This window comes from Archocentrus centrarchus, chromosome 21 (assembly GCF_007364275.1).
Source record: "Archocentrus centrarchus isolate MPI-CPG fArcCen1 chromosome 21, fArcCen1, whole genome shotgun sequence".
Classification (NCBI taxonomy): Eukaryota; Metazoa; Chordata; class Actinopteri; order Cichliformes; family Cichlidae; genus Archocentrus; species Archocentrus centrarchus.
This window is the reverse complement of record NC_044366.1, coordinates 11,922,270-11,935,640: the sequence shown is the minus strand read 5'-3', so window position 1 is coordinate 11,935,640 and position 13,371 is coordinate 11,922,270. Positions and strand designations below refer to the sequence as shown.

General features: G+C 41.7%; 2 protein-coding genes across 5 annotated transcripts in view; one reads left to right on the top strand and one right to left on the bottom strand.

The window, feature by feature from the left end:
• LOC115800432 (TSC22 domain family protein 1-like) overlaps positions 1-7,179 on the top strand; it is an 88,587-nt gene extending 81,408 nt beyond the window's left edge. For 3 of the 4 annotated variants that reach the window (XM_030757787.1, XM_030757788.1, XM_030757790.1), the window contains 2 exons: positions 3,020-3,071; positions 5,576-7,179. In XM_030757787.1, the coding sequence (XP_030613647.1) occupies positions 3,020-3,071; positions 5,576-5,845 (322 nt within the window). In that variant the 3' untranslated portion in view covers positions 5,846-7,179. Of the gene's footprint in view, positions 1-2,371; positions 2,657-3,019; positions 3,072-5,575 lie in introns of those variants that run through there. The other variant, XM_030757789.1, reaches the window with a different exon arrangement.
• Positions 7,180-8,595: 1,416 nt separating this feature from the next.
• On the bottom strand, positions 8,596-12,752 carry serp2 (stress-associated endoplasmic reticulum protein family member 2). Its single transcript, XM_030758776.1, has 3 exons — positions 12,592-12,752; positions 9,820-9,892; positions 8,596-9,049 (listed from the first exon to the last, which is right to left on the bottom strand). Exons 1-3 carry the CDS (start codon positions 12,673-12,675, stop codon positions 9,009-9,011), a joined length of 198 nt encoding a protein of 65 aa, XP_030614636.1. The 5' UTR covers positions 12,676-12,752; the 3' UTR covers positions 8,596-9,008.
• Between the last annotated feature and the right edge of the window lie 619 nt (positions 12,753-13,371).

Below are 13,371 nucleotides of genomic sequence, written 5' to 3'. Positions count from 1 at the left end.
ACATTTCTGACCAGAATTTGTCTGAGATGTGGTTTTCTTGACTGATTTTGATTTACACCCCCCCCCAACCGAAACAGTGAAACCACTGTTTCTATTGGCAGATCAAATATTGACTGTTGTCTGAAAAGGCTAATCTCAGTGAACAGGGGGTCTCAGATCTGACGGTCTCCTTCAGAGATGTTCTGCCAGATATACTGAACTGCAAAAGCTTGTAATGACTGTTTTATAAGAGGTTTATGCTCCCTCACACTGGGAATCCCTCTCACTGTGTTCAAAAGGAAAGCCCAGATCTTTCTCCCATTTGCTTTTAATATTTAATGGTTATTCTTAGAGAGTCAGTGCTCTGTTTTATGTTGAGGACAAAATGTCTCTGTTGTGTTCAACATCTTTTAAAATTTATTCAGTTGGGAGAGGCTTGAGATAATGTGCTGTAATGTGCTTATAAAGTGCCAAACCTGTAAATATTTGAAAAAGCGAGTGGTCTGGAAGTGGAGGGCTTCTTAATTCCCTATGTATATATCATCTCTTCATGCATTTGGTAAGGCAGTTGAGAAGGGTTTCAGGCTTTTTCTTGTCATACTTCTTTGATAATGATCCAAGTTCTGCAGTGCACTACGAGGCCACAAGGGGGCAACATATGCACACAAGATAGCACTAAGTGGACCGCTGAGGCATTTTACTTGCTAAATTCTGTGTGACCTAAAAACTAAACTGTCCTCTTCATATTGATTACATGGACCATTTTGACTGTCATCTGCACTTTCAGTATTCAGTTTTATTTCTATTACATCAATTCACAGCAACAGTCATTTCAAGGTGCTTTTATATCGATCCTGCTGTATTGGAGAGGGAACCCCAGAGACCAGAGAATCCCCTATGAGCAAGCATTTGGCAGGAGGGAGGAAGAACTCCCCTTTTAAACAGGAAGAGACCTCCAGCAGAACCAGGCACAGGGGAGGGTCAGCCATCAGCCGTTCTGTGTAGGGTTAGCATTTAAGTGTGTCCCCTTGGTTGATGGAAATGGCTTTACAGTGAAGAGTTAACATTGTAGTAAGGGTATGGACAACATAGTTAGCTGCTTGCTGTCAGTAAAATAACCTAAACTCCTTGTCAATCTACAGTCCCAAAAATACAGCATTAAAAATAGATGACACAAGTTGGGCAAGACTCATCTGCATCAATCTGTGTGACCTAAATAGCATCTGTTGTTGTTCTTCATCACCTCCTCCTCACTATTTTACATGATACTTACACTATACAGAAATATACATCATCTTCTGCCCTCTTGAATCTTTTAGGAAAACAAAGAAAAGTTGTGGAGATTACAGCAGCAGTACGTTACACATTCCCTTTCCCTGATTTATGTGTATTGTCTGAATAATTTAGCTGTCCTAAGTCTTGTCCGTCCCTCGGTCTGTTTTTCAGTACTACGAGCTCTTTTTTCTTCCTTTCCTCAGTGGTGTGTCCAGAGTGGGGGCATGGGGTGATGCCGTTGGACTAGAGTGCCATTAACCTTGGAGTGGATGAGAGCATGGATAATACCAGTGGTGGAATGCAGCTTAATACATTTACATGGATACTTTACTGAACCACAGTTTTAATGCACTGAAAGTAACAAGTTATACTCTTATTTTGTACTCCGTAGTTTTTAGTTACTTTTTATTTTTGCAGATTCTAACCCTGTGTGGTCTAAATAAATTTGTGATTTATTTATTTTAAATCATTTTTCCATGGGGGGGCATGCGCAGTTGATGCATTGTAATGTGCAGTCCCTGCAGACTGATCGCTCAGTTACAAAAGAATGTGCATTCTCTGACTGGTTGGCGAGTGGTTGCTGGCTGTTGCTGGGTTAAATAGTAAGGGGGGACACTTTACCAAAATTGACTGACAATCAGATTGCAGCAGTTGCTGGTAGTTTGCATGGAAGACAACAGCTTGATCTCTCTCTCTCTGCTTAGGACCTGAGGCATCGCATGGTTAAAATATGTTTATTAATACATTAAGCTGCGGTTTTAGAGAGATGTTATTTGTCATTAAGTGTCCTGTAAGTGCAGGTTTTTCCCTGCATATAAAAGAAAAAGGAGAACTCACCAGGGTTGTAATAGAATGTTGAACCAATAAGGTTTAATTTACTAAATCATGAAATACCTTCCTCTCTTTCCCCACGGTCATCTTTAATAAATGCCTTAAATGCCCACCAAAATCCTCCCGATTTGCTACTGGGGTGCTTTATGCAAAATTCATGTCGGCTGAGCTGCAGGTATGGGCGTTCCTGCATATATTAACCCAAACAGCCTCCGCCTCCACCAATCAGCGGCCTGCCTTTCTGTGCGTCTCTGGATAAATTATACAGCCTTGTCCCGAGCTGCAGATCTGTGTGTTCGCGGCGCTGCGATGAGCTGACCTTGGATTGCATCCGTACCTCTGCAGTCAGTGTGCGAGCTTTACCGGAGAGAGGACCCCCCCAAAAAAAGAAAGGAAAAAGCGCGGGTGGATGTGCCACGCAGAGGCGGCGGCTGTAAATCATGAACAGCATGAATACTCCGTGCTACACCATGGCTATGGATCTAGGCGTGTGCCAGCTGAGAAATTTTTCCATTTCGTTTCTGTCGTCGCTGCTGAGCGCGGAGAGCTCGCGCGTCCAGCTCGATAATAGGTGAATATCCGCTGACGGGGGTGCTGCTCTGTATGCACCGCTTCACCTGCTTCACCTGCTGCGCTGTGGGTTTCTGATGATTGTGTAGTACCCGGGCGCTGTTTGAGCGCCGCTGCCAGCACAGCGAGCTGTAAAGGCTCACCGGGAAAGAGCATAAAGAGTTGCTGCTTTTATAGAAATTTCCAGACGCTTCCAGGAGTGACCTACATTTCTATAGAGAGGGAGAGGCGGGTTTTACGGAGCTCCGCAAGCTGCGCTTCACCCCCTCTCTTCTCTGCATCTCCCTCCATCTTATTTGCTTTTGTACACTGCAGCACAGTTTTTGTTTTAAAATGTATTTATTTCTCTCTTCTTGTCTTGCAGCTCATCCGGAGCCAGCGTTGTGGCTATAGACAACAAGATAGAGCAAGCCATGGTGAGTTTTTCCAAATCCCTTTAAACCACAGTGCCTTTAAGTAGAAATAAGATTTCTGAATAGGGGACCCTTTTTTTTTTTTTTGTCTTTTATTTATTTTAATCGCCTATATATGTGCAGTTTCATCATCAGAGTGTAATTAAATGTATGTATTTGAATTTCTGGCACCAAAACGGTAACACTGTGAAATACAACCACTAATACTCGAGGATAGAGTCCATAGTATGAGATTTCGGACCACCCTAAGGTGAAAGTAGTGTAGCTAACTTAAATCTAACTGCTGCATCCGATTTGAGAGAATATCGCGATGTTTTTTAAAATATGTATATCAACTAAAATAACTGCTGTGCTCGGTGTTGCGCCTATAAAAGTGGAAAAAACCGAGAGCTTTATGTCCAGAAATCAAAGGTCGCTGCTGTCGTTGCTGTCAGCTCTTGTTGCTAGGCAAACTGGAAGGCTGGCAGTCTGGTTATAAATATCTCGGCCTCTGATTGGCTGACACTTAAACGTGGGCCGAGTTGGTGACGTAGCACCCTGGGAATATTGTCTCGCGTTTTCCCTTTATCATTTTATTATGTTATCCCAGATTAAATAACACAGAGCCTCGCTTCTGCAGATGTCTTTCTGCTTACATCTTAATGAATAATTAGTTTAATATTTTAGGTAACTGTCATTTTGTTGTTGTTGTTACTTATTTAAATCACATTAGTTTTTGCATAAGATAATCTAGTACCCTAAAGGCTGGCAGTGCTTTTCCATAACTTGATGACAACATGCAGCTTCAGTGTGTTAATATTGTATTTTTGTTATCCTTCAGTTGGGCTGTCTTAAAATTGCACTTTTAATCCAGACTTGAATAAAAGCACTTAACCTTTTCAGAATAAAGTAGGTCAGTTTATTTCCCAGATCACTAAAACTTGTATGATGAACAGTATTTTCAGTGGACAGTGTCGAGCTGCACTTTAGTAATAGTTATTTAAGACATTTACTATTTAAGCTGTTTGCATTTGTGGATTTCACTGCTATATGAATACATTTCCCAGCTTTCCTGTCAGGACATTTAACATTTGAGACTGTCTGAGATGGGCCACAGGTTGATCAGGTGGTTTTTACAGTTTGTGTGCTTCACTTTAAATCATATCTACAGAAATAGCCTCTCTTTAATTTGAAATATTGTTTTTATTGTGTTCAGATTAAGTCACCTACTTTTTTTTTGCCCTTCAAGAAGCTTCTTTAGCTTATAGTGTGCATCACTGAACTTGCCACGGAGCTTGCCACGCAGTTTTTTTTTCTCCCCCCCTTTCTTTAGATGAGTTTGCTATGGAAAATGAGCTGGGAGTCCTTTAAAATTTGGCTTGATGTTAATAAATGGCCTCTTAATGTTAAAAAAATTTGACTGATGAAAATCAGAAAGAAACTGAAGGGTACTCTGATCAGGCCATTTAAAGGAAGAATAAGGTTTCCTTTCAAAATAATGCAAATCATATTCAGAGCAAAGTCAGTCAATCACAGTGTAGGGAAGCCGCCACCCCAGTTGCAGGTGAGCAAATACGGTTTGCGTTCCAAAAGATTTTATCTGTAAGTTTTTTTTGTTTTGTTTTTTTAGTTTTTCATTTAACTGCAGACTGTGGTCAAACTGAGCTGACACAAATGAAGAGCTCTGAAAATAACGGCGATTTCTCTCTGTTAGATTTGTTGTGTTTGGAAGCTTATGTTTGTAGTTTATTCAGAATGAACGCTAAAATAATGCAAGGAAAAAAATAGGAGACACTGTAGCTGCTCCTATTTTCCTTCACTCGTTAGCTAACATAACGGAAATGGTGCCACTTGGCAAACGTCATCCATGAGAGCTTGTTTCCAACAGGTAAACTAACAGAAATATTTCTGTACAAACATTAACAGGGTATCAACGCAACGCATTAACTCTCTAAAACGTACCCATCCAGAGCTGACGTCACAGCTCCAGGGTGCCGGCTTTTTAAGCGCTCACGCATTGCAGTGATGCTGCCGCAGAAGGAAAGCTCTGCTTTGCACAGACTGCATTCAGCTTTATTTTTGTTTTCTGTGAAATCCTCCCAGTCTTTCTACACGCTCCTCTCTGTTCCACCGTCGTTATGTTGTTTACATTACTTTCTTCTTCGTTAGCATTGTTATTGGCAGACAATGGAGGCAATACTGCCCCATATCTTCCTGTAGTGTATTGCAGTTACAAAATCACATACGTGGTTTTAGAATGACGCGTCGACATTAAAAATTCCATGTCGACTAATTTTTGTAGCCCTACCCAGAGGTAAATAAGCTGCAAAAAAATTTTTTTTTTTTTTTTTACCAGTTTGACATAAGTTGAAGTTTTGTGCAAGTGCTCCCTGTTATGTTATACTTCTCCTTATCAGTCTTCACCTTTAATTTAAATTCACTATATTAATTCACATCAAACGATTCCAGTAATTACCTCAAGTTCATTGGATTCCAGTCATAAACCTCCACCCTCCTGTCTGTTTCAGGACCTGGTGAAGAGTCACCTGATGTACGCTGTGCGTGAGGAGGTGGAGGTTCTAAAGGAGCAGATCAAGGAGCTGATCGAGCGCAACTCCCAGCTGGAGCAGGAGAACACGCTGCTGAAGACGCTGGCCAGCCCCGAGCAGATGGCACAGTTCCAGGCCCAGGTTCAGACCGGCTCGCCCCCTACCCCTCAAACAGCTGCCACACCGGGACCCGCAAGCACCGCTGCCCTCGCTCAGCCCGCCTCACACAGCTCCGGCCCCTCGGCATAGCCTGGCTGCGTGAAAGACTTTGCGCTCTGCCACAGAGCCAAACTTTGCCTTCTGCAGCAGGAGGCAACGTTCAGATGAGAATTTGCACATATTTATCTCAGAAGGATGCAGCCAGCGGGACGAGCAGGGCTGTGCTCAGAGGTGCAGGGGAGGGCGACAATCTTGAGATGCTGGACATGAAGTTGTTTTGAACACTTGCCAAATAACCCTTTTGTCATCAACTAGAATGTCTTACCAAGAAACAGCTTATCAGTGGCGAAATATACTTTAGATTTAATTAAAAAAAAAAATCACTGTGCCTGAGTGATGTCGATTATACTGGCAGTGGAGCAATGGGATTGGTTGATACCTGTTTTGCAGAATTATGTAAATAAAAGCGATTCCCTCTCAGAGTTTCCAGTTTGAAGGACTTGAGAGAAAAGAAGAATCCTTCTCAGAATGACAAATGAAGAATGTGAGCAATCATCACGACAAAGTCCCCATCTGGAATGGGGAGTTCGGGGTGGGAGGGGAGGTTCTCCACAACAACATGTTGCAGCATTGATGATGATGATGAATTTACTTCAACTGTGGGTTGATGGGATGAACAAACCATGGTTTCTTACGGAGATGATGATATTCTATTTTCAGTATTTCAAGCTCCTCATTTTGCCCTTGATGAAGCTCATCGTTGCTGTTTTCTCAACCCTGCAGTGGCATGTAATTTAAACCTTATATGACAGGGTTGAGACATTTGGGCTAAGCTGCATTTTTGTTTTCTTTGTTTTCCTAAAAGATTCAAGAGGGCAGAAGATGATGTATATTTCTGTATAGTGTAAGTATCATGTAAAATAGTGAGGAGGAGGACAGATGCTATCTAGGTCACACAGATTGATGCAAATGATTGCCCAGCCTGTGTCATCTATTTTTAATGCTGTATTTTCAGGACTGTGGATTGACACGGAGTTTAGGTTATTTTAGTGACAACAAGCAGCCGACTATGTTGTCCATACCCTTACTGCAACATTAACTCTTGACTGTAAAACCATTTCCACTTGTCTCTTTCTTTCTGGAGTATTGCACTTTTTTTTTTTTTTTTTACTTTTTTTTTTTTGTTTGTTTTTTGACAGTGAAGTACTTTTGGATGAACAATATCATAAATAACTCAACTTTAAAAAAAACAAAAATACAAACTCTGGAGATGTTCTTTTTCATTCTGTGTATCAGTTGTATGCTCATGTTCTGTGCATGTTTCCGCAAAGCCCGGATGAGATATTGTAACATACATACCACAATTGCACTTGACAGCTGCACTTCACAACTTTCAATAAACATGCTTAAGGAACAAATGACAACCTGCTCATTATCTCTCTCCTTGTCTTCCTGTCCAATCAGTGTGCTCCACAGGCAGTATTTAAAAAATAAAATAAAATAAAGGGCCCATACTTGGACCAAGATGGTGGAGTGGTAAAGGAATAGACTAACAGAGTAAAAGCAGGGTGGAGTAGGGGAAGATATGTCTGTTTACAGGATGGTGTTTACCTGCTGTGATGCATGCATTGGAGACGGCGGCACTATCAAAAAGACTGGAAGCTGAGCTGGAGGTGGCAGAGCTAAAGAAATGTGACCAGAATGGACAGGATTAGAAAGGAGTAAATCAGAGGGACGTATGCGTTTACCCAAATGCCGACTGGTTGACAAGTGGGCCAGAATACGGAGAGACAGCGGAGCTCACTAGGAACAGGAGAACCATGAACAAACCCCATCGTTGTGCTTTTTACGCTGTACTTTTTTAATCAGACAGTGGTTGCAGTGGATACTTTTCATTGTTTTTAAATACTCCGTTTCACTTCAGCTCTTTGCGTGCTAGACCTTTGCTCTTCACCGCTGCTGGCTGATGGACCAACGACAGCAAGAGTGACCCACAGGCTAGCTGGACCACATATGTTGTACACTGCCTCCATCGACAACAGAGCTTGACTCCATCTTATCACCTTCTTGATGCACCAAAGTGGCTTTGAAGCTGGCAAATGAATGTGAGCGGTTGCACACCAGGTCCCTGTGTCAATCAGCAGCCTCACTCCTACCCGTAGTATCCAGTTAGATGAGTACTAATTCACCTTCCTCAGTTGCTATGAAGGAGGAAACTATCCGTAGAAGTCTATGGGGATTAGCTCGTTTTTGGATCCAGACTTCCCATGGCTATATTTTTCAGCTCTGGAGATGGCCATCAACACTAAGAAGCGTCAACATCACAGCACCAAGTAATTTGATAAAAGCAGAAATATAAAATTGCCTCCTATATGCAAGGACATCAATTAGGTCTGTAATCAGAGCTCCACCATAGGACAGAGGTTCTCCTGGCTCAAAATCAGCCTTTTGGGGACGATTACATTTACCACAATGGGTCTGAATGTATTTAAGTTAGTGTCACCTAAACCTTAATATAGAAAAGGCCAAAACAGAATATCATTGAAAATATCCTTTGTGTCTGGGAAAAATACAGTGGCTCTGGTTAGAGGGAAACCACATCTAAACTAGAAGTCTGACCGGAATTGCCAGATTATGTATAGAAAGTTCCGATAATTACTTCACAAATAAGCTGTATGCATACCTCGGGTGACATTGAAAGCATTTAGCTCGATCGCATTACCACATATGACAATCAGTCACAACATAAAACCTCTGACAGGTGAAGTGAGCAATGAGTAAAACCGAGTCTCCTAAAGCAGAATTAAACGTGGACGTTTCCTAAATGCTCAACGTTTATTTGAAAAAACATTCTTCCCATACAGCATAGACAGACAGTGAATTACACAGGTATGGCACATCGTTAGCAGGAATCACTGGCCGCACAGTCTCACACCTTCACTCACACACACGAAAAATGAAACATGTTCTCCAGCCGGTGTGGTTTTAGACTGTCCATAGAAAAGCTGTCAGTACCACAGACTGCAACACTGTAAACACTGATCAGGGGCAGGATGATGTCCTTTGGGGTAGCTTCAGGGGATGGTGGAGGCTCTGCTTGGGGATGCTTCTCTCCCCAAGGACTGGCATTTGTCTCTGGACCTCTGGAGGGGGGTCGTGAGTGCGCAGGTGAGGGCTAGCCAGGCTCAGTGAGGGCATGAGGAGGATGGAGGGGTGTGGGGTACAGGACAGGGGTCCAGAGTCTTCTTCTGAATCACATCCCCATACGGATGCTCTGGATAATCTGAAATATGGCTGAGAGCACAGAGTGACTTGTCATGATTCCTCACCTGATGAATACAAAATGATGTTTAAACAATTTAATAACCGTTTTGCAAAGTGACAAAAGTAATATTCAGACTCTAAGTGAAAGCCATGATCCTACTCAAGTGGTAGTACAAAGACTTTACTATATACATAAAAGCACTTAAAGTAAAAGGACTCAATATGCAGAATAATACTAAGTAATTAAAGCTTTAAGTAAATAAATGGTACAATAATTCCCCATAGACTGTGGATAATCTAGCAGTTGAGCCACTAGAACAAAATTGTTCGACTCCACAGTAAGGTGTGAAAATGTGTCTCCATAGACTGATATATCAGAGCTTGATCAGCTGGTCACAAATGTCAATTCTGGTCATCAGCAAACTGCATCATAAAAAAAACTCCTATAACTATTTTAAATTTAAGAGTTCTTTATCTGCCAACTTAAGCTATTTTCATCCCCCCCCAAACTTAAAGGACTTTTTTCATTGGCTTCTCTGACTATGAACCTCTGTCTTTCTGTCTCATTTAGCTCTGGTCCTAAAAATTTAAATTGTCTCCCACGGACTCAGGCTCATACCACCATATAAGGATGTCAAATCAACAGCATCAGCTACCAGTTTAAGCCACGAGTGTTAACAGCAGTGTTCAAAATGTAAAAACAAAATTGCACTGTTTGAAAAGCACTCCTAAATACTCCTAAATGTTCTACAGTTATGTCCACTTTCTTCTGTAGACAAAAGAAAAAAAAAAGTCTGTACCTGATCCACACACAACAAATACAAAGAGGGCAAGGAGCCAGGGACCCACAGGATACTTCTCCTCTTGTGGCCGCTGTGGAGGAGAAACACACATATTGTAAGTCAGCATCCCTGCTACAAAACCTGCTATAGAGCAAAATAAGGAGGTTTTCCTGAGCAGGTTGCTGCTCTATTTCTGGTCTGAAACCTCAATCATCAGTTATCAAGTTTTCCAAAACAATCAAGACAAGACGAAGGACAATCAAATGTCCACAAGAACGGCTCTGCGCCTGTGCTGAAGAAACGTCAGGATCTAATTATACACTGAAAGGGGCAGAGTCAGCGATTTTCCTTTTCTTTACACCGTGGCTCATCAGGCGAAGGATTCAGGGAGCACCCGTGATGATGTCATCTGCTTGGAGATGTTACAATTGGGGCCACATGCAGTCTAATTTGAGTGGGCTGAACCTGTAAAAACATTGCCAATAACTTAAAAAAATAAATAAATAAAGGGGGGGGGGGGGATTAGTATTTCTTTACATATTTAAAAAAAAAAAAAAATCCTACTATCTGAAAACTTTCACCTGAGCTGATTATTCTTTACCAAATTAGTTTCCTATTCAATGAGATATTTACATTTATTTCTTTAAACATGCACTCACCGGTCACTTCATAGGTACACTTGTTCAACTGCTCATTAATCCATATAACTAATCAGCCAATCACATGGACTTCGTGTGGAGAAAATCCCAGTAGATCAGCAGTTTCTGAAATATTCAGATCAACCCATCGAACACCAACAACCATGCCATGTTCAGCCATCTCTGATTTATAGAGAATGGCCCCAAAAAGAAAATATCAAGTGGGCGCCAGTTTTCTGTGTGATGTCAGATGAGAATGCACAGACTGCTTCAAGCTGATAGGAAGGCAACAGCAACTCAATTAACCACTCGTTACAACCAAAGTATGCAGAAGAGCATCTCTGAATGCACAACACATTGAACTTTTGAAGCAGATGGGCTACAGCAGCAGAAGACCACATGGGGTGCCACTACTGTCAGCTAAGAACAGGAAACTGAGGCTACAATTTGCACACAGACTCATCAAAACTGGACAACAGAAGATTGGAAAAAAAAAAAAAAAAAACATTGCCTGGTGCCTGATGAGTTTTGATTTCTGCTGTGGATGGTAGGATCAGAATTTGGCATAAACATGAAAGCATGGATCCATCTTGCCTTTTATCAACTGCTCAGCTCAGTGGTGGTGTAACGGTGTAGGGGATATTTTCCTGGCACACTTTGGGCCCCTTAGGCTGTGGCATTTAAACAAAGCTCAGTACTGAGTATTGTCCGTATTCCTTTATGACGACAGCGCATCCAACTTCGGATGGCTGCTTCCAGCAGGATAATGCACCATATTATAAAGTTCAAATGATCTCAAACTGGTTTCTTGAGTTCACTGTATCAGAGCTCAATCCAACAGAGCACCTTTGGGATGTCAATATGGACCAGAATCTCTGAAGAATGTTTCCAGTACCTTGTTAAATCTGTGCCATGAAGAATTAAGGCAGCTCTGAAGGCTAAAGAAAGGCCAACTCTTTATTAGCAAGGGTGCACCAAATAAAGTGACCAATTAGTCTGTCTTTACACATCCATTGCAATTGATAGATCACAGTGGAAAGGCACAAAACCTTTTCTTTAAAGTATTTCTAGACTGAGACAAGTTAATTCTTAAGCTGTTCGCTCTCTGTACTACTGTGGAGATCAGAGACGGACTGTTAGTGAATTTTATTGGAAAACTAGAGAACAATTTGCCATCCAGTGGGACAAATCAGACCCTCTGGAGGTCTGGCTCTGGTTCCCATGTTTGACACTGCTGTGTTACATGTCTGTTATTGTGGTGTGAAACATGCAGGATGAGGAGGAGGTGGAGAAGGAATAGAAAAATTGTCAGTTTCAGGAACTGTCCTCAGTGATGCTGACATTAAAGTTTAATGAAAGAAGAAAAAGGCTCTGAGATGAGGAAAAAAAAAAAATCAGACTGGTGTAATGTGTGCTTCATGTTTTCCCAGAGTCCAAAAACACAAGCTTGATCTGATTTTATTAAATGATCCAAAAGGTATTTTATTACTGTTTTTTACATTTCTTCTGATTTTACTGGCATCAGCCATTTTAAATGTAATTTATATTTATCTATATTTTCTTTATTTTAATTCAGGTAAGTTTACATCCTTTGTGACATGTCCAGTTTATTATCAGCTGGTCAATCACCTGCGCTGACCTCAGTGAAAGGTCGGGGAAGGTGAGGCACACATGTTGGGAAATTTAAAATCTAAAATTATGAATTTATTGTCTAAATCGCTTCATTTATTGATTTTCCGATTGATGAGAATCAGTTTTTTTTTTTTTTTTAAATTAACGCCTCTCACAAGTGCTCTTAAGTTTAGCGTGTTTGATGTCAGAAACAACCGGTTTCAGGTATTTTCCTGGCCTTTAAAAAAAACAAAAAACAAACAAAAAAAAAACACCTGCCGGTTCACCGTCTCACTCCGTGCGGTCACGAGTGGAGTGGATCCATCTCAATCAGCTGTGCAATAAAACACTGCAGACATCACGGTGAAGGTCCCGAGTCACGCTCAGCAGCCTGTCTCACACATTTTACTGACAGCTGGCACCATCAGCACCACCACAACCAACATCACCACCACCGCCGCCGCACTCACGCCGGGCTGATTGTCACCTATCTGGGCTAATCTGTCAGGCTGACATCGCTGTGCGTCAGTCAGCTGCTCACCAGCGTCTTGGCGACGTTTCCTCTCTGGGTGATGTTCTTGCTGTGTTTCTCGTTGGCCATGCGGATCCTCTGTTTAGCCACCATCTTCACCCCGGGATAAATGAGTCTGTTTTTAGCCTCCTATTTTCTGATGCTGCAGGCTGACGACAGCAGCAGCAGCGCCTGCGTCAAGTCCCCACATCTGTGCCCAGACGAAACCGGAAACCAGTTGCGTTAGCGTTGAAGATATTCGTACAACTTTTGTTGCCAATTTTAATCGTTTTCTCCTTAAAAGTCCAAAAAGCGATTCTCTAAATAGCCTTATTTCACGTTTAAATTGTTACAAGGCTTTATAAAAATCATACAAAATGTTTACCAATGCTCTTACTTTGAAGGTCTTTACAGGATCTTGCAGGTTCACGTTGCTGAGCTTCAAACAGCATCCGTACGCACCTGGCGGAGAGGGGCGCGCTGGCAGAGGCGCGCTCCAGCTATCGATGACTGAATAATAATAGATTTTAAAATGTAATCAGTGGAAGAAATAAAGTGTGTGTCACTGTGCCGTATCATGTAGTAAAAAAATATGGAAAGGTTAAAAATTATCCTAATTTCTATAATCTGTCTCATGCGTGTTTTGAGACAAGACAGTTTTAGTTTAAATCGTTATTTGCCCCAATACCCAAGCAAGGGGTGTGAGGCGGCTGTAGTTCAGGAGGTAGAGCTGGTCGTCTCCTTAATGGATGGTCAGTGGTTTGATCCCCGAGGCTTGTAGTAATAAAGCGCTTTGAGTGCTCAAACTGA

What these genes read in the sequence shown, in the direction of transcription:
- serp2 (XM_030758776.1), bottom strand. Translation starts at nt 12,675, where the DNA reads ATGGTGGCTAAACAGAGGATCCGCATGGCCAACGAGAAACACAGCAAG. An exon ending in GAAACGTCGCCAAGACGCTG is followed by an intron (nt 9,893 to 12,591) that starts GTGAGCAGCTGA and finishes TCTCCTCCACAG; the next exon opens with CGGCCACAAGAGGAGAAGTA. An exon ending in ATTTGTTGTGTGTGGATCAG is followed by an intron (nt 9,050 to 9,819) that starts GTACAGACTTTT and finishes CTGTGCTCTCAG; the next exon opens with CCATATTTCAGATTATCCAG.